General features: G+C 42.8%; 1 protein-coding gene across 3 annotated transcripts in view; it reads left to right on the forward strand.

The window, feature by feature from the left end:
* MSRA (methionine sulfoxide reductase A) overlaps nt 1–9,815 on the forward strand; it is a 438,844-nt gene extending 429,029 nt beyond the window's left edge. For all 3 annotated transcript variants that reach the window (XM_029938554.1, XM_029938549.1, XM_029938543.1), the window contains one exon: nt 9,068–9,815. In XM_029938554.1, the coding sequence (XP_029794414.1) occupies nt 9,068–9,225 (158 nt within the window). In that variant the 3' untranslated portion in view covers nt 9,226–9,815. The remainder of the gene's footprint in view (nt 1–9,067) is intronic.
* The last annotated feature ends 11,896 nt before the right edge of the window (nt 9,816–21,711 follow it).

Here is a 21,711-nt window from a genome sequence, read left to right on the forward strand (position 1 = left end):
TCAGAGCTGGACAGACCTGCATTCTTGACCGAGACTCACAACTAACACTCTGGGCACATGAATTTGAGCATGGTCTTTAACTTCTTCGGATTTCCTTGTGGGTAAAGTCAGAATAAAGATTTCCCCACCCCTTCAGGGTTGCTGGCATGATGAAATGAGTAAATGAAAGAAAAAGCCCCCTAGAGCTCACAACTGCCCCACTAGAGAGGGGCCCTGCAGACCTCTCCGCTGACGTCCATTACAAACTGATATGGAACCTGGTATTTAAAACACAAACTCTACTTTCCTTGACAGTTGAGTAGGTCTTCTGTAATCTCTTAGAATCAGAGGATGCTTGGAAAGTTTGTGGAATTTACTATTGGGAGGGCATCTGTCCATCTGCGCAGATGGGAGGCAGTCAACCCCAGCCCTTTCTCTTTTAGGTGCCCTTAGATGAGCTCTCTGTGTTAGTTTTCCATCTTTACCAGGCAGCGGTTGGTACATGGGATCAGCCGAGGTAGGACAAGAGAAAGAATAACCGAACCACATGTTTGGAGCAAGTCTATTGTTCTCCTTTGGCACTTCTTTGGAGGAGCTTAACGTCATAACAGGAGGCTACTGATACAAGCAGGCCAGGAAGTATCTAAGTTACTGTTGTGGGATGTGATTTTTATGCAGCAAAATATATTATTTGACAGCTAACAAAACAATGGGAAACAACCCAAGTTCCACTGATGAATGAATGGATAAACAGAATGTGGCCTATACATATAATGGAGTGTTACTCAGCCTTGAAAGGGAAAGAAGTTCTAACACAGGCTACAACATGGGTGAACCTTGATGACATTATGCTGAAGGAAATAAGCCAGACACAAAAAAGCAAATCCTATGTGATTCCACTTACATGAGGTCCTAGAGTAATCAGACTCATAGAGACAGAAAGTAGAATGGGGTTGCCAGGGGCTCTGGGGTGGGAGGAAGGAACAGGTATTATTTCATGGGTAATGAGTTTTAGTTTTGCAAGATGAAGAGTCATAGAGACTAGTTTCACAACAGTGCAAATATACTTAAAAATGGTTCAGGTGAAAAATTTGAAGTTATGTGTATTTTACCATGATTAAAAAACCAAAAGTCAATGAGATGGCCTGAGAAAGCTGTATCACACATTTTGAGTTCCATGAATGTGAGCAGGGGGAGAGAGTATGACCCAGATAGAGGATGATTCATGTTTAGGTCTCTTTTGGAGATTTTGAAATCATAAATACCGCTCTCTAAGGGAAAGGCACGTCTTTATCTGACCACCAGGGACAGTGTGGCTTATTGTAATAATGGAAATGGTCAGGAAGCAGAGGTTCTAGTCCTGTCTCTACAGTTTACTGGCAGGTGGCTTGAGACAAGCCTCCTCTTTCTCTGGGCTTCACTGTCCTGAGAAATGAGAATATTAATTCCTCCCTCTTACAGTTAATGAAAGCCTCACCTAGACTAGAGTGTGTGAGGAAGCGCCTTGGAGAATCCGCAACTCAAGGACAAATGCAAGGGTTTGGAAATAGAGCTGGCCTCTCTGCCCTGATGCCCTCCTCACCTGATCTGTTGATGCTCCATCAGAGCCTGGGTCGCTGTGACCACCAGGCGGTACTTTTTCAGGGTGGTGTAACATGCAGTGTGTTGGGTATACCTGGGCGCTCAGGAGACCTCAGCGAAGCTAATAATAAGCTTGTTAGCGGATTGCAGTAAGCAGAGCAGCTACTTGTTCATTAACTTTATTGGAAGAAAGGCTTCCTGCCGGTAGCTCTGGAAAGATGGGTGGGGCCCAGAGTGCTCCAGCGGGCAGAGCATCTCTAAGTGAGTGACTTCCTCGCGTCCTTGTGCTTGGCAGGAGTGGTGGGGACTAGAGACACCTGTTGGGGCTATAGGGGAGCTCTACCACAGCTTACTGATGACCACATCTTTTTCTTGCCCCTCAGAGCTCAGCTGCACAGCTGTAGAAGTAGGGAGTGCATGGTGGGTGTACATGAAGGCCTATTTTAGGAGGGCAGGATGGGTGAGCCAGCTTTCTTCCAGCGTGCGTGGGGGCTGATAGCAAAGGAAACCAGTACTGTCATGTGGATAAAATATGCCAGAGTGCTGTGTGCATTGTGTCCCTTTTCTGGGATCCTCATCAGAGTAGTGATCTAGGTATTGTACCCATTTTACAGATAGAAAAGCTGCTTCTGGGAAGAACAGGATATAAGAATAAAGGCATTGAAGAGTTTCCAGGGTCATCTAAGAAAAGGGCAAAGTAAGAATCTATGAGAAAAGCATGACCTATCAATTTTATTAGGTGATCTTCCAGAGATTTCCTGATCCAGGTGTCACAATGATGTAGGTTATTTTAGATAGGTCCCACTTACTTCCCTCCAAAAAATCATCAAGAAAAAAATGCCATGAACAAGAGGCTTTGGTTAATTATATTGGAGTCAATAAGAGTGGGTGACAGAAAAATGAGGGGTAGGGGAGTCAGGCCAGATCATTTCTTCTTCTGGTGCTGGTTTTGGTTGATGAACCCAGCAGACAGGGAATGCAAGGCTTGGCTTTCCATGTGGCAGTGGAGGACCAAGCCCTGAAGCCTGGAAAAGGGGAGGACTAGCTGAGCCCTGGGCTTTGACCAGCAAGAGAGTGGATTTCCTGGCAGCGTCATTATGGAGTTCAAACTTTTAAATTTGAGTATAGAGGGCATTCAGTGTTACATTAGTTTCAGATGTACAGCATAGTGATTCAGTAGGTTTATACCTTATGCTGTGCTAATCACAAATGAAACTACCATCTATCACCATACAATGCATTATGATCTCATTCACTGTATTCCTTAGCTTTGCCTTTTATTCCTGTGACTTACTCCTCCCACAAATGGAAGCCTATCTCTCTCACCCCCCCTTCACCTATTTTGCCCTTACTTCACATCTGCCTTCCCTCTGGCAATCATTAATTTGTTCCCTGTGTTTATAGGTCTGATCTGCTTTTTGTTTGTTTATTCATTTGTTTTTCTTAGATTCCATATATGAATGAAATCATATGATATTTATCTTTCTTTGACTTATTTCACTTAGCATAATATCTTCCAGATCCATCCATGTTGTCACAAATGGCATGATCTCATCCTTTTTATGGCTGCATAATACTCCACAGTATTAAGTACCACAACTTTCTTATCCATTCATCTATTAATGGACACTAGGTTGCTTCCATATCTTCACTATTGTAAATAATGCTGCAATAAATATAGGTCTACATATCTTTTTGACTGATGTTTAGGGTTTTTTTGGATTGTTGGACTATACAGTATTTCTGTTTTTAATTTTTTGAGGAACTTCCGTACTATTTTCCACAGTGGCTGCACCAGTTTGCATTCCCACCAATAGTGCACAAGGGTTCCTTGCCAACACTTGTTATTTCTTGTCTTTTTTATTTTAGCCATTCTGACAAATATAAGGAGACATCTCACTGGTTTTTATTTGAATTTCCATAATGATTAGTGATATTGAGCATCTTTTCATATGTCTGTTGGCCATCTATATATCTTCTTTGGAGAAATGTCTGTTCTTCTGCCCATTTTTCATGTGATTATTTAGAGTTTTTATTTTTTTGGTAAGGGATGTAAATTCTTTATTTATTTTGGATATTGACCCCATATGAAACTGGACCACTTTCTAAAACTATAGAGAAAAATAAATGCAAAGTGGATTAAAGACCTAAATGTGAGATCTGAAACCATAGTGAAGTTTTGAGGCAACCTCGCAGTCACTGTGACGAGGCAAGTCCGTGATGACCTGCACTCACTGCCCATACCACAGGGTGGCTCTGTGGAACATGAGGGAAGAGCACAGTCTCCTGGGGTGGTATCAGCTCGGTGCTGGGGGACCCTCAGGGATGCAGCCTGTCAGGATTTCTATGCTTTGGGCTAGAGCATTTGCTGCACTTACTTTCAACTCTTTATCTGCCATGATTTTCCTATGGGCAACCCACTTTTATGAGCACAGTCTCCTTTTTAGAAGCTACCAGAAAACTTTGTAGGTGATGTGATTCATCATTTCTATAATCAGGAATGGTACATCATCAGCGTGGGCCCCCCCATAGACCGTGGAAGAGACCACAGAGGTTGTGTATTACGTGCTGCCCCAGTTTAGCTCTCCTGACACTCCCTTCCCTCCCACAGTACCAACCGAGGGAGCCATAGTGATGCTTGGATTGGGGTAGCCCTCCACCTGCCCTAATTCACTGAAGAAAAGTAAGTTCCTCAGAAACATTGATGCAGAGGTGCCTGTAGTTAGTTGGTTAAGTGTCTTGACTCTTGGCTTCAACTCAGGTCATGCTCTCATGGTTTGTGAGGTTAAGCCCTGTATGGGACTCTGTGTTCACAGTACAGAGCCTACTTGGAATTCTCTTTTTCTCTCTGCCCCTCCCCTTCTCTCTCTCTCTCAAAAATAAGTAAATAAATTTTATTTAAAAAAAAGAAACATTGATACAGTGGCCATTATCATAACAAATTACTTATGACACCATTACTGATTAGGCAACCTGATGTATGGTGATGCTGTTAGGAAAAGACTGAGGTTCACCCCACCAGTACCTACACTGCTTGCTCATGGCCCAAATTGACTAGTGGGCTTTGGAGGCCATAGGTATCATCTGTTACCCAGTCTTCATCTCTCACTTCCTTCTGCTCCTCTATCTCCTCCCTCACCCCACTCACTCCCTCTCTAGAAGAGCAAACAGGCTTTTTCAAGAGCTGTCAGAAATGCTGAGGTCATCCTTCTATGCAAGATGATTGGTCCTCCCTGTATGGACATGACCAGTGCAACAGCCTAAAGAGTACACCTACCTATGGAAGGACAAGGAAAGCAACAGCCTGAGCACCCTGGTCCCCAGGCTCCCTCTTGACATTCCTTCTCAGCTCCCCAAGGAGGTGCTTTGGCTTGAGGCAGCAGCAGGGACCCAAGTGAAAGCCCCTAAGGTGAAGAGAATCCCCAAGACTCCACTGGTTTTCTGTTTTACTCATTCATCATTAATCACTGAGATGAGGTAGAGAAACGAGAGAATCGTATTCTCAAGGAGCACATGGACCTGTACGCGTACTGTCAGAAGGGAGTAGAAGTGGCTTAGAAAAACACAGGACAATTAGAATGCAATGTCATAAGTACCAAACAGGATAGCCCTTTCGTGAGAGTCTCGATGCTGGAGTAACTCCTGCCTTATAGACTTAGGGAAAGTGTTCCAGAGGTGAGGGCATTTGATCTCTGTGCTGAAGATGGGCAGGAGCTCACATGATCTGCAAGAGAAGAAAGAGCATTCCGAGGAGGTTGTGTGCAAGGGAATGGAATGTTCAGGAAACATATAGTTTTATATGACCCACAAAAAGAGTTCTTAGAGAGGAAGGAAAAAGAAGGAGTTAGGAAAGAACAAGGGACACGAGGCCTAGGAGGTGAAGTGGAGTCCAGCACGGAAGGGCCATTGGGTTCTCCTAAGAGATCGGGGAAGCTTCACTTCATGGTTTAAAGAGGCACCGTTCCCAGCATGCGCTCTCTTGGCTTCTGGGGCAATAATCAGTCCCCATCCAGAGTCCTGGTCTCTTTAACCTATAGCTCAAACAGTGCAGTGGAAGGGCTGGAATAAAAGAGTAATGAGGATTGGCAAAGCTGACCAGCCCCAACCAGGTCTGAAACAAACAGGCCCCCAGAGTCCCCAGCACAACATCCAGTTGTGTGTGTCTGGCAAGACCTCTCCAGGAGACCTAGGGAGGGCTGAGGACAGTGACCTGCTCCTGCAGCCATGTGTGTGAGAAAGCAGAGGCAGGGGACGTGGGGGAGGAGGAAAACCAGATGCTAGTTAGGATTTCTGTTTTCCTCCTCCCTCTTCTTTTATATGCATTTTCTTTCTCATGTATTTGTCACCCCCCCCCCCTCCCCAGTTTTAGAATGAGGGTTGAGAACAGGCACAGACCTGTGCTCAGGGATGGCCTCAGCCTCAAGGCTGGCCAGCCCAGTGTGGATGAGGCGATGTTGACCCCAAGCCGGGTGGTTCCAGCATGCATCTCCCACCCCAACAAGAACTGACCAGCATGTCCCAGCTTAAGAGGAAGTGCAGGAGGGCAGCTTGGAGCTGTCTTCCATGGGTTTTCCTCACTATTTATTCTTGTTTCTTCCTCTCAAATAAAAGTGAAATGTCTGCCATCTTGTGGCAGAGGCCTGGTACTGCCTGGGCCCTCACAGACACCTTCCCACTGCTCCCTGAGAAGGGATGCTGGCAGGGGTCGCTGGGAGCTGGTGTGGAGAAGAGGAGGGAGCCTGGGCCATAGGGCTCTCCGGCACTGGCCTCTCTACCTTGGTAAATAGGCTTTTGGAGACAGTAGCTATGAACTCCGAGGCCTCAGAGATGGCCATTTATGAGAGAGAAATAGCAAGTAGTGTGGGAAGAGGTCACCTTCAGAAAGGGCAGGGCCTGGATGGGGATAAGGTGAGTGAGAGGAGACCCAGCAGACCTGAGAGCTGGGTCCTCGCCCTGAGGGAAAGGGAAGGGGGCAGAGGATCTCAGCAAGCTCCTGTGCAGGGTGGCCACAGCCAGTCAGGTCAAACTATGAGGTCACATCAGAATATGGAAGACTCATGTCAGCACGTACGCAGTATCTCGGGCGAGAACCAGAGGGGAGTGTCTCTCGTGAGTAGATGAGCTCTCTGAGGGCAGTCACATGTGCACATGATTTCTGAGCTCCCGACCAGTGAGGGTATCAAATCCACCTGTAAACCTGGAGCCCTTTTATTTGGTATTTGAATACAGCTACAAGAGACAGACAGATCACCTGAAATCAGTCCTAGAAACCCTTCGCCTCTCTCAACTTGCACCAGGAAGGTCAAGTCATGACCTTACATCTTTTCCTTTCTACAAACTCTCGAATGCTGCCTGAAGCAGCCAGGATACCCCACAGACCTCGTGCTTATCATCTTCACCAGAACAGTCCACCACCACAGCCACCCCATGTCCTAGAGTAGGTACTCCTTCATTGGCCAATACTAGCAGTAATGTTAGGAAATGTCTACTACAAACCCCCTGGGCACTGACCCATTTCCCATTGATAGTAAGGTCATTTCTAACTCTAACCATAACCAAGATAGTTAACCATTCCAGATTCTCATTCTCATCCAGGCTTTGGTTCCTGAAAACAATTCTGGAATGAATTGCTGTGTTAGTTCGATCATAGAAACAGAGTGTTCAAGGTATTTCAAGCAGGAGGGTAGATTTTAAGCATCAAAGGGAATTTGATGCTTTTAGACTCATTAGAAAGGCTGTTTGAGTAAAGATCAGGGAAAAGCACCACTGCATTTCAGGATACCAAGAAGTTACAGAAATTGCTAGAAATCACTGCTGATAACTTTGTCTGAAGCATTGACTATCAATAATTGTCAGGAAGAGCTGGTGGAGTCTCCTGTCTGATCTTTGGAGATACCTGAGCCCATCTTCATGGCTGCACCTTGCAAATAATGGCTTCACCTGAGCCTGCCAAATTTCACATGTGCTTCTCTCATTGGTGGACTCTAAATTGGCATGCTGATGGCAGTAGAATCTGGGAAATGTAGTTTCCAAGCTTCCAGCCTGTGCAGTATCAGGATGAGCTGACAATGTCAGGGATCAAGACACGATATTTGACACGCACTTTTAAATATGGATGATAATAATAGTACTTCCTTCATATGGCTGTTGTGAGGCTAAAATTAACACTGTCTTTGCACAGAGTGTGGCATATGGTAAGCCCTCGATAATTGCTCGTTTACAAAAAATTGTCAAAACTGAAGTCAGAATGGCTCCTCGTTCTCATTTCTAACCCCTGTAAGGAAACTGGCTGCTTCCGAGCTGTGGGGTCCAATCCGCCCGGCTTGGCAAGGATCCTGTTCCTTACCATCCTGGGCCTGTTTGGCATCATATCCTCAGTCTGCCTCATTCTGGCTCAGAGGGCTGGATGGAGATGCAGGAGGAAGGGGAAAGTTCTCAGGGAAATAGTGTAGCAGTGAGTCATGCTGGATTAATACTGGATTCCCCCTGCTCTGCAGAGGGAAGGACTTCATCTCAAATGGACCAACAACCAGAGACTGGTCAGTTCCCTCCTGGAAGCACAAGTCAGGGCTATACCTTGCACTTCTGTACCGAATGGAGTCAGCAAACCCAGGTGGAGTCTCTGTAACCTTGCGCCCAAATGCTCCAAGCAGCCTGTAACGAGAAAGAATCAGGGCACAGCTGAAATCCAAAAGGGAAAGGAAACAGGCTAAGATCCATGGGGAACAATGTCTATTTCTTAATCTGTCTCCTGCCCCAAATAGCTCTGCTCTCCTCCCCCTTGTGTTTACGTGTTTCTTTCCCTGGCAGCAGATGCCACCAGGTCTTAAAGTAGGTCACAAAGGGTAGTGATGAGCCGACACAGGCCTTCAGGCCACGTCCTCTCCTGACCTCACTCCCGGTCCGGAGACCCACCTGAGGCCGTGCTCTCCAAGGCATCTTGGCAGGGACGTGCTCCCTAGAACCACAGCAAGTGGGGGTTCCTCTGTCCAGCCTGTGAGTGGGCAGGGGCCTGTTCTGAACTGGCAGCAGAGGGGACAGCACTGGGCTGGGCGGTAGCCCTCCCCACCCCATCTGACCCCTACTCTTTTATCCCCTCCAACCGAAGCCCTGCTTCACTGCCCTTAGGAACACTCATTCTTCCCAGGGCAGCCTGAAAGCCACGAGTTCCTGCTATTCCCCCTGAGAAGCACTGGGGTCCCTTTCACACAGACCCACAGGGTCCAAACCAGGGCTCCCAACACATACTGGGGGCAGCAGTGGTGTGGTGGGCAGAGCACTCAAATTAGAGTCAGGAATCCAGACTTCACACCCCAGTCACCTGAGGCCCAGGCCAGTGAGAGCTTGCCCAGAATAACGCAGCTGGGAAGCGGCAGAACCCAGCCAGCAAGGACCCACTGCACACCCCAGGCCATCCATGCCTGCCTCTCTCACATCTGGACCTCCCGTCCCCCTTGGGACCCTCTCTGTTGGGCATCTGGTCCTCATGGTGCCTTTCTCTCCACAGGTTCTTTCGGAGCACGGCTATGGGCCTATCACGACCGACATCCGGGAGCAGCAGACTTTCTACTACGCAGAGGATTACCACCAGCAGTACCTGAGCAAGAACCCCGATGGGTACTGTGGCCTGGGGGGCACCGGCGTGTCCTGCCCACTGGGTATTAAAAAGTAATTTCTCCCTATGTGGTCAGCGCTTGAGGTCACAGCAAAAATGCTTTCAACAAATTGGGCAATTCATTTGTGGTTCAGGTCAGCGGCTTTTTGAAGTGCACAGAGCACGAAGGCATAAAAATCTGGTGTAATGAGGTGTAATTTACATGAAGTGCAATGACTGGCAAGTTGACAACATGCAGTTTATCTTCTAATAAATTATGGTGGGAGTAGGACTGTGACCTGTTGGAGTCTGAATGAGGATAATGAGGATGCGGTGTTCCCTCTTCTTGCACCGGGATACCCGCCTCGGAAGCTGGGAAAGAAGCCAGGAGATTGTCGGACACCCTTTATCTGTGCCCTGTCCCACCTCACCTGCCCTCCGCCCTCTAGTGCCTTAAAATCTGTAAACATTTACAGCTTCAATGAATCATTCTCTGCAATACTTTGCTCTATTGATCCTGTATGTGTAAGGGGCTTTCTCTCCTTTTCAGCCCTCCTGTGGCAGAGAAAAGATGTGAGTTAGCTTGAGAAATTCAAATGCTTTGCTTACAGCTATGAGAAATTCTTGTTATAATAAAAGTCTGCAATCTAATACAAACTGCCTCACGTCTCATCTGTCTTTTTCTTTTAGATAGGATATTTCTAAGTATTGTAAGACAAAACCCTCGAAATAACTTTCCCCCAAAAGGAAAATATGATTGAAATTTTCAGGAACCAGGTCCACCTCTGGCTCCTTTCAACTTCGGTGATAATAGCTGTTTTCCACACACCTGTTACAGCCATCACACCAGGTACTGTTCTAATTAGAACAGACATGTGCAATTCTTGCCCTTAAGAGTCTTTATATTCAAGACAATGCAGGGGGGAGGCATAAGCAAGAAACATGTCATCACATGAACAAATCAGATAATCACAGGTCCTGGCAAATGATAGGAAGATGATAAACAGGATAAAATAAGCTTCATCTAGGGGCTATGGAATTATGCACAGGGGGGTTTGGGTTACAGTGGTTAGGTAAGCCTCGGTGGGATGGAGAGACAAGCTAACTGAATGATACAAATGATAAATGTAAACGCAGGGGAGGAGGGCAGAGCTTTGGGGGGCAGGAGACAGATTTAAGAAATACATTGTTCCCCATGGATTTAGCATTCTTCTTTTCCCTCTTGAGTTTCTTCTGTGCCCTAAACCCCTGTGGAAAAATTAAAAATAGAAATGTCATATGATTCAATAATTCCACTCCTGGGTATTTACCCAAAGAAAATGAAAACGCTGATTCAAAAAAGATATATATACCCCTGTGTTTATCACAGCATTATTTATAATGGCCAAGATACAGAAGGAACATAAGCATTATTCAATAGATGAATGGATAAGGAGAATGTGATTGATGTGTACACACACACACACACACGCACCCACACACACACACACACACACACACCTACATATACAATGGAATATTATGTGACCTTAAAAAATGGTGAGAGCTTATCATTTGCAAGACATGGACAGAACTAGAACATATTATGCTAAGTGAAATAAGTCAGACTGAGAAAAATACATGATAATTTCACTGATATGTGGAATATAAAAAACAAAACAAATGAATAAAGAAACAAAAAGCAGAAACAGACCTATAAATACAGAGAAGAAAATGGTGGTTGCCAGAGGGGAAGGGGGTACAGGGTTGACCAAAATGGGTGAAAGAGTGTGAGAGGCATAGGCTTTCATTTATGGAAAGAATAAGTCATGGGGATGAAAGGGACAAGTATAGGCAATGCAGTGAGTGGTACTGTCCTAGCATTGTATGGTGGCAGGTGGAAGCTACACTTGTGATGAGCATTGCATAATGTATACAGATGTGGAATCGCCGTGTTTTACACTTGAAACTAATGTAACATTGGGTGTTAACTATACTTCATTTAAAAAATTATTATGGAGGCACCTGGGTGATTCAGTCAGTGAAACATCAGACTCTTGGTTTTGGTTCAGGTCATGATCTCACAGTTCGTGAGGCTCTGTGCAGTTCATCAGGCTCTGTGCAGACAGACAGCATGGATGCTGCTTGGGATTCTCTCTTGGCCTCTCGCTTGGCCTTACCTCCATGTTCTCTCTCTCTGTCTCTTTCTTTTTCTCTCTCTCTCTATCAAAATAAATAAACAAAAATTATTATTAAAAAGAAAAATATGTATGTGGAGTAGATATGCCTAATCAACCTCAACATCCCTATTTTTGTTGCCTGAGGGAAAACCTTTCCACACAAAAGGGCCAGAAAGTATAAGTGGCCCATGAAGGAAAGAATTTGCAGTGTTTGAGAAACGGACAGGCCCGTAGGGCTGGTATAGTGTGAGTGAGGAAGAGTATTGGAGAGAGGTATCTGAGGGGTAGGAAGAGCCAGGTCATGCAGAACCTTCGAAGGACACATTAATGTTCGTTTGTTCATTCATTCTATTTAATAATTGATGGCCATTGGAGAATATTTAAGTTTCTCCTTTTTAGTCTAGGCTGGGCAACTAGAGGAAAGGTGATGTTATTTACTTGTGAAGGAGGAGACAGAGGAGAGTGAATGAATCAATCAATCACTTTTGGCCACTCAAAGTTTGAAGTGCCTCATCCTCATGAAAATAGGCAGGGTAGTTTGCTATGCAGATCTGGAGCCAAGGAGGGAACCGGGGAAGATTAATTTACGAATCACCAGTAGATGGATGACATTTGAGGCATGAAGCTAGTTTAGATCATCTGGGGAAGCAATGTAGAGGAAGAGAGAGGGTCGGAGGATTAAATGCTGGGGTGTCCTGACATATGGAGATCTGGGAAAGGAGGAGCACAGAAATTTGAGAAGTGACATTTGAAAGAGGCACTTAAAGGAGATGTGTCCTCTCAGTGAAAACTAGCCACAGACGCACACCCCAAGAACTGAACGATGGTCTGAATGACGCAAAGGAGAAATGCAGATGATTCATCATGAGTCGACGTTAAACTCAGACTTTTTCTATATTCATATCAGAACATATTAAAAAATGACAAGAAAGCCAGGTCCTTTTGAGGAAGGACCGTGCAGCATTTAAGGAGGTATATGCTTTGGATCTTGCCCTAAGTCTTTCCCAGAGGAAAATGGGTACCTTTTACCAAAGTGACTCTTTACTCAAGGACTGGAAATAACCCAGGCCCTCCTTGGAGTTATTACTTCCTGGGGATAAACTGACGTTTTAGGAGACCTTCCACCATAGTCCCCTGGGAAGGGTGGGAGTTTATAACCACTGATACAGTGTTGTTTCAAGTCTATCTCACAGTGGGTCTAATGGGTATGAATAACAAGCCTGAAGTTCTCACTCCTAGTATGCCTAGTGTGTAAAACTATGTTCCTAGCTTCTGTAAACTTAATGCTTTAACATCTCCCTGAATGCATATGTTAGACATGCCTTGTCTGGACAACCCTATAATATGCGTGAACCACCTTGCCCTGGCTTCCTGCCTCCTTTGTTACTCCGCTTCTCTCTGGGAGGAGTCTTCCTCCTGGAGGCACATTTCCAAATATAAACTGACCAATCCAGAGTTCACATTCCCATTCACTGCCTCTGTCAGGCTCTCATACAGCAGACCTGTATCTACCTGCTCTCATCACCCCTGGGTCACCAGGTGCCAGACAACTAGGGACAGCTCCTATGTCCCAGAGCCAGAGAAAGGTATTAAAATGAGCTAACCCTAAATCTGCTTAGCCTGCTTACCCATTTCTTCCCTTGGGAGCCACAATAAAGACTCTTGTCTCCAGTCCTCCCTCTCCCTCTCCCTCTGCCTCCTGATAGACCCTGATGGTTACCCTGGTAGCCTCCTATGGCATGACATGGAATGTCCCTTCCTCTGGGATCTGTGAATAACAAACTCTCTTTTTAATGGCAATCATTCATGTTCTGTTGGCCCTACCACACCCAAATAATTATAAGACCTATTAAAACATAATGAGGATAGATATACCTAGTAACTGACAAAATTCCCATTTTAGTTCCCTGTTTCACGGAATAAAGATCCTCAGACTTATCCACTCCCAGTAAAATAAAGAAAAAATAATATCTGTGAGGGAATTTAAAATAATAGCATGCGTAGTAAAATTAAATGATTCAGAGTTTGAGATTGGTGCACATCCTATTTTGCTACCATTTGGCAGATATTAAAGCTTGATAGGTCTTGAGGAATGAATGTAGATTATATTATACACTTAATTAGATGGTTCATTTATGTCAGGAGCTTCAGATATATCAATTACTAGAACAACTTAATATAGCTACTGGCATCTAATATGGAGTTATTTGCCCAACAAAAATTTTCTTCTCTATCCCTACAAGTAAGGACTACCAGAAGCAGTTTGCCTTCACATAGTAGGGCCATCACTGTATCTTTGCTGTCGTGTCTCAAGGTCATGCCAATTCTACTTTATGTCATGTTTAGTCCTAAGAAACTTGGCATGTCACAGAACATCAGGTGATTCATTGCACTGTTGACTTTAAATGAGTTGGATTTGGCAAGCAGGAAGGAACGAGAAGCCTGGACAGCGAGAGATTTTACCCCCCAAAAGTTCAAGGACTGCCACATTGATTACGTTTCTGTGTCTGGTGATCTGGAGTGTGAGACAAGTTACTGCATTTTGGACCACCCATCATGAAAAAAGAGACACAGTATTTAGTGGACCTCTTTGGGTTTGGGAAGCAACAGATAACCACATTTGGGTGGGCTGATTTGAATACGTACTGGAGAATCCACCAGGTTTGAGATGGACTCAGAACAAGAAAAGACTCTTTAGAAGATCCAAACTGAGATACTAGCCACCTTGTCAACAGCAATCCTTAATGTATTGAACATATCTGTGGCAGACAGAGATGTTGGATAGAAATTCTGACAAATCCCAGTAGGAGAATCACAGTGAAGACTCTAGGGCATGAAGAATACAGCTATGTCCTTTTCCCTTTTGCATTGAAAAGTAACTCCTGACTTGCTGCTAGGCCCAGGTAGAGAAGTAAACAACTCAAGCTATCTATCCATCAAAACCTAGGTACTCTCTGATTATCTGAATCACAAAATTGAATGTGCACAGCAGTAATTTGCTGTTAGGTGGAAATTGTGTATATGAGAGTGGGCTCAGGGGAAGATTTAGAAAGTGTGAATAAACTGCAAGATAGGTGGCTCAGATTCACATGATGCTTACTTTAATTTCCTCATTACCATACTTTTAATCTACACCTTTGACCTCATAGGCAGTTTCCTCTAACTAAAAAGGAGAAAATTGTGTGTCTTGTTTATAGATAGATGTTACTATAGGCTGGCTGTAGCCGGAAGCAGATAGTTGCTGCACTGCAGCATCACTTGGTTTGCCCTGGATGACAGTAGTGAGAAGATTCTCCCAGAGGTAGAAATCTGAGAAGTGCAGTTGGTTATCTGCTTCATATGGAAGGAGAGCTAGCCAGAGACACGTATCTATATTGATTCATGAGCGGAGCGGTGGATAACGGGAAGAAAATTGGAAAGAAGAAAATTGAAAGATAGATGACAGTGAGGTCTAGAGGAAAATGATATGGCTAAATCTCTTAGATTGAGCACAAATATGAATGGGCCTAAATGTCTGTGAGAAGCCATACACTTTGGAGTCATTCCTGTGACTCCCCAACCACATGGTTGCTTACTTAACGATCTCACGAATAAAATGGCCGCAAGGTAGAAATGGAAGCTATGCATGATTTCAGAAACACAGACTCACTAAGTCTGATCTGGTCCCCCCCACCCTAGTTCTGGGTAGCCAAAGGAGAATGCCCCAGTATGGTCCTAATGATCTGCAGTAGGTTACGTGTGTGCAAGGGTAGAAGGGAACATCCAATCACCTGGTGACATGTTAATTATTTTGCACCCTTTCTGTTGAAGGAGATTATGATTTGTGCTCATAGGGTGAGCACATATTCCATATGTTCATTTGTATTACTATTCATGGAGTTCCTTTAACAACGCCATATGTGGAGTTATAGGATGCCTTATCCATAGTTATGGTATAATGCTCCACAGCAACTCCTCTAATCAGAGGACATATTTTATAGTGAAAGAACTGTGGAATGAGTTTCTTCTCATAGAATTCACTGATCTTACCACATTTCCCATCACTCAGAAGCAGTTGGCTTGACAAAATAATGGAATGGCCTCCTGAAGCCTTGGTTACTACATTAGCTGGCTGGCAACCTCCTATAAAGCTGAGATGTTGTTTTTTGGATGTGATGCATGACTTAGATCTGCATCCAATATTTGGTACTGTCTCCCCTTGAGCCAGAATGTATAGGTCCAGGCATCATGACATGGAAGTGAAAGTGATTGGTCTCATTATAGCACTAAATAATCCATTGGAAAAAATTTTGCTTCATATCCTCAAGACTTTTGACTGAGTAGATTGAAAGGTCTAGTCTCATTGGATAAATGCTTCCATTAGAGAATGTTCATGATTCTTTTTGAATATGAAGTATAAAATCTTCTCTGGACATTTTTTTTTTTACTCCTCCTATTGAACCAATAGATGTATAAGGAAGCTCCTGTATTAATCATGATGGAGGATCTCAACTTTCAAGGGGAAACAGTGGGAGCAAGGATTGATTATAGGTGGATCCCTGGACCCAACAGGAGTAGATTTGGATCACCCAGAAGACAGAAAACTCTGCCCATCTGATTCGCTGACATAGAGAAAGGAGATCATGAGATGGGTGGTACAAGAAGGAAATTGTGTTATCAACTTAGTTCTCATGTTATGTTTTAGTGAATTAATTGTCCTCTTTCCCTTCCATTTACCCCACTACCTTATATGAAAAAATGACATATGACAAATGATAAATTTGATAATGGGATTTTGTGTGTAGGGAACATGAATCCTTTACCCAGACAAAAGATAATGGTGGATGTGGATGTTGAAAGACAAAAGGTAGTGTTATAGATTACATGTTTGTGTCTCCCCTGAATTTATAAGCTGAAGCCTGAACTCTCAATAGGATGGAATTAGGAGGTGAGGCCTTTGGGAGAGAATTAGGTTTAGATTAAATAAAGAGGGTGGAGTTTTACTGTTGGGATTAGTGCTCTTATAAGGAGAGAAAGAGAAAGGAGCTCACTCTCTTGTCTATGTGAGGATGTAGCAGGAAGGTGGCTGTCTCCAAGACTGGAAATGGACCTTCGCCAGACATCAAATCTGTTGGCACTTTGATCTTAGACATCTCAGCCTCCGGAATTGTGAGAAATAACTGTTTATTGTTTAATCTGACTGGTCTATGGTATTTTTGTTAAAGCAGCTTGAAGTACTGAATACTGAAGTACTGAAGTACTGAATATTGTTTTTATATTCAGATCCAGATAACCCTTCTCCATCTTTCTCTGTGTCCTAGGAGTCTTGAATAGGCTATAACAAACAAAAGACTTCCTTGCTGTCTTACTTTAATTTGGGTCTGGCCAACAGAACGCACTTAGAGGAGATTGAGGGTGGGAGGTGATTAAGGTCAAGGCAGGTTGGCTGTGAATGGGTGATAATTGCTCCATGCTGTTGTTGATTATGGCCTACAACACTATTTAGAGTTTTCCTAAACCCTGTTTCCTTTGTAAATATTCCCTATATGAACCTCTTCTTAATTATCCAGATTGAGTGTGCTATTTATTTCCTGGTAAGACCTTCAAGATACAAATAGGGAAAGTAAACTTTCTTCTACAATTATTTCCAAAATTTCATATAAAAAGACACTTCTATTCTAAGGTTCATGTTAATTAAGTAAAAATATTTTTAACTACTATCGTTTTGCATGTAAAATCAGAGCATTTTAGAATGGGAAAGAGATTTATAGATTATTTAAATGGCTGCCCTTATAGGTGAGGAAGCTGAGGAGCCAAGAGGTAACTTTTTCACTATTAGAAAGTGCCATAAATTCATTTACATATCAGAAAGAAATCTTCCTCCTGGTGTCAAGATCACTGGCTCTGGTTCTTCCCTCTGGAGCTACCAGGGAAGTCTGAGCCTCTTCCTAGGAGATAGATACTTGAGGATATTTGGAGACAAAATTTACTCTCCTCAAATGATCTTTTCTAGGCCTAATAACTTTCTATATTCCTTCTAAAACCTTAATTTACATCTGTTGACTACCACTACTCAATGTCCCAGGTCCAGCAATGAATGTCATTTGTTTAAGATTTCACTACCCAACATGGTAGCCACCAACCACATGTAGCCATTTAAATTGAAGTTAATACAAATGAACTATAATTAAAAATCTATTTCCTCAGTTGCACTGCTACATTTCAAGTATTCAACAGCCACAAGTATCTAAGTGGCTACTGTAAGAGTTACCTTAAGATGGCGACCGAGCAGCCATTTTGCTGTGGAGAGTTCTATGCACTGACGACCCCCACCCACAGACTTGGAATGTCCCGGGCCCTTTGAAAACAACCAATCATGAACCTCCAACTTCCCCTCACTCTGAACCAAGGTGGCAACCAATCCCACCCCACCATGGCCCAAAAATGACCTTACTTGATAATCTGCCCTTCTGAGACCAAACTCAGAACTCTTTCACCCATAAAACCCCTCGCCCTCTTGTACCAGGTGCGACTTCCCTACTCAAGTCGTGGAACCTTGCCGGGGGCCGCAGACCCCAATAAAGGCTTTCTTGGCTCCATAACTTGGTCTCTCTCTTTCCTCTCATCTCTGCCTCCACATATTAAGTCTTACAGCTACCATATTGGATATTGCAGATTTAGAACATTTCCATTACCACAGAAAAGTTTTATGGACAGCTCTAATCTAAGAATTTGATGGGACTTGCATGTCCTTCAGTCTTTAACATGTTCATTTATTAATAGAGCTGAGTCATTATGTTGGCCCTGAAGACCAATAAAAGTTTCATATGAACTACCTTTAAGCCAGGGATCCCATTCATAGTCTTATACCCTTGCTTTATTATTATCCTTTTAACCTCAGTTATCAGAATTTACACTCATTCATTGTTGATTTGTGTTCTGTTCATTTCAGCCCTGCATTTCAGTTTATTAAAATCATTGAATTTAGACTCTGACATCTGGAATATTGTTTCCCTTTCCCAGTTTTATGTTATGCATGGCCTTCATTAGCATGTCTTCAGTGTCTTCTTGAAAGTCATTAGGCGAAATAGTAAACTGGGCAGTTCACTTAGAAAGACATGTCCTTTGTTTAAGGTCTTTAGAGCATGTATTATAATTGGCATGCCTTTTCACTCTCCTGCCACTCCTGACCTTCCCTCTCCCCAGCCTCTAGCAGTAATGATTGGTGGACTTCATGCTTTCTCCTGCTGATCTTAGATGCACCTTCAGAATTCTTCTCCACAAAGGACTTTGGGCCACCACAGCCAACAGTCAGACTTGGTTTTATAAGTGAAATCTATAGCTTTCCTTCCAAATAGACCCATACGTTTTGACAAATGCTTTGGACATAATGCTTCAACTAGTTGTAAGTTTTACCTATGAGAACAATCATACAAACAACATACCATTAATCAGAGAATGGAGCAAATGTTTTGCTGAAATCTAGAAAGACCGCTGAAGCTGATGGAGAGATCAACTAGAACCTGACAGTTCCAAGTGAGAGTACTAGATATGCCTCTTATAGGTTGAATGACCTTAAAAAAAATTACATGATCTCTCTGAGACTCAGTTTCTTGGAGTATAAAATAGTGATGACAATACCTACATTATTGTTTTTGGGGAAAATTGAATATTTATATACACATAAAGGTCATTCCCTAGAAATTTCATAAGCTGTTCAAATGAATTAGTAATTGTTTGGATAAGGTCATTGATTATTCTAGGGCCAGGCTGGATTCACAAAAGTAAATGAGACTAAAAGTCTCACCAAATAATTTCCTTTTCATTAGACTTAACAATAATATCTACCATGTAGGGAGCACTTATTATGCCTCAGGATCTGTACCCAGTGTATATATAATATAGTACATATAATATATAGGTGGCTCCTGGTGGCTCAGTTGGTTAAGCGTCCAACTTCAGCTTAGGTCATGATCTCACAGTTTGTGAGTTCAATACCTGCATTGATCAGAGCACTGGGTTCCGGAGCCTGGAGGCTGGAGCCTGTTTCAGATTTAGTGTCTCCCTCTCTCTCTCTGCCCCTTTCCTGCTTGTGATCTGTCTCTTTCTCTCAAAACTAAATAAACATTTAAAAATAACATATGATATATACCGTGTATTATATGACATATAACATATTATATATGCCATATGAATATATATCCTATATACACTGTACTATATAAACTTGTTTATATGCATATTATATAATTTTTTATTTGATGGGATTTAAAAATGTTTTTAATGTTTATTTTTGAGAAAGAGAGAGAGCAGGGGAGAGGCAGACAAAGAGGGATTCGCGGAATCTAAAGCAGGCTCCAAGCTCTCAGCACAGAGCCCTACACGGACGGGGCTCAAACTCACAAACTGCCAAATCATGACCTGAGTGGTAGTTGGACGTTTCAGCTTAACAGACTGAGCCACCCAGGCCCTCCTTGATGAAACTTGTAAAATATCATTTACTCTTGTGAATCCACCCTGCCTTGGAATGATCAGTGATGTTTTCCAAACATTATTAATTTGCTGGAATGTTTTATAAAATTTCAAGGGAGCAATCTTTTTTTTTTTTACCTTATATTTGATTCCAAGATGCTTTTTTTTTGCCCCTAAAAATCTAGATATTTCCATCTGAGCTCAAGGTTTATGGCTATGTGTTCTGAGTTCCAATCGGGACATTGAAACACCAAGCACACATCTTCCATGACATCAGCAATGGATGTGGAAGAGATATTCCTGGACACCCGCAGTTTACTTACTGGTTTCTTTTCATACAGGATGCAACTCTATGGGCTATCTACCCTATCCTTGCTACACACATGTTCTTCTACTGAGTGGCCACCGTGAAGGTAGAAGTAAAAGGAATAGCTTTGGACTGAGGCCATTGGATCACATATAAAAAGCACTTGTACATTAGACGATTTCTTTCTTTCTTTCTTTCTTTCTTTCTTTCTTTCTTTCTTTCTTTCTTCTCTCTCTCTCTCTCTCTCTCTCTCTCTCTCTCTTTCATTAGAGGATTTCATCCACGATCTGCCTCTCACAGTTCATTCATTCATTCATTCATTCTCTCAACATGTATTTATTGAGTTCCTAGTATGTGCCAGGGTCTGTGATAGATGATGGGGTACCAGGTGAGTCAAATATGGTTGCTGGCTTTATAAAAATTAGTCTAGTGAGGAAAATAGACATTAAACAAACAGCATCACAATATATAATTACAAACTACGGACAGTGCTCAGAGGGAAAACTATAGTGTGTTATAAAAATGTAAAAATGAGGAGTTTGGATTCAAGCTGGCAAAGTTCCATCAGGGCTGACTTTTGAGAGATTCATGAGAATTAACATGCAGAGGTGAAGATGTGGTCACGAGAAGAGGCCCAGTCCAGTCAGAGGCATATAAAGGCCCTGAGGTGGGAAGGAATAGAGTACTTGGGGGGAACTAAAGAAAAGGTGGGAAACAGAATATCTAAGAGAAGTGGTGATGGTGATATATGTATGGTAATGATTTTTTTTTTTTGTAGCTGACCAGTATGAAGATTCTGAAGGATGAAGTTGGCAATGCCAACAAAATAGGTTTCTGTCTTTTTGAGCATCCATAATTGAACTACTGCACTATGCACCCTGTTTGCATGAGGCTGCTACCTTTTTAGTTTTGTTTGTTATTGTTTTTGTTGGTGGTGGTTTATCTATCTTCCAGGGTCACATCTTGAGGACCCTCTGGAGCCTTTGATTTTTATTGCATATACTTTTCTTAAAACTGCAATTAGCTCACTATCAGATTTCTTTTTTTTTTTAAGATTTTATTTTTAAACAGTCTCTACACCAAACATGGGGCTTGAACTCATGACCCCAAGATCAAGACTTGAATGCTTTTCTGACTGAGACAGCCAGATGCAGCAGATTTCTTTCTTTTTTTTTTTTTAAGACATTTTGGGGGGGAAAAGGATAGAATGAGATATTATTGACACACACAAAAAACCCTACAAACTTTATACTTAAACACTTCGATACATTTTTAACATACACACATAGCCATGAAACTATCACTACAATCAGGATAATAAATCTATCCATCACCCCATGCCTCTTTGACTCTCTCACTTCTGGGCATCCTTCCTTCATTTGATATCCTCTCCTGCATCCAGTACTAAGGCAATCAGCTTTCTGTCTTACAGATTAGTTTGTATTTCTAGAATTGCTTATAACTGGACTCATACGGTATTTACTCTCTTTTTTTTTTTTTTTGGCTTCTTAACACTTAGTGTAAGTATATTACAATTAATCCATGTGGTTGCATGTCTTTTTGATTCATTCCTTTTTATTTCTGAGTAATATTTCATTGTGTGATTATATCACAATTTGTTTATCCATTCATTTTTGAGG

This window comes from Suricata suricatta, chromosome 1 (genome assembly GCF_006229205.1).
Source record: "Suricata suricatta isolate VVHF042 chromosome 1, meerkat_22Aug2017_6uvM2_HiC, whole genome shotgun sequence".
NCBI classification, from domain to species: Eukaryota; Metazoa; Chordata; class Mammalia; order Carnivora; family Herpestidae; genus Suricata; species Suricata suricatta.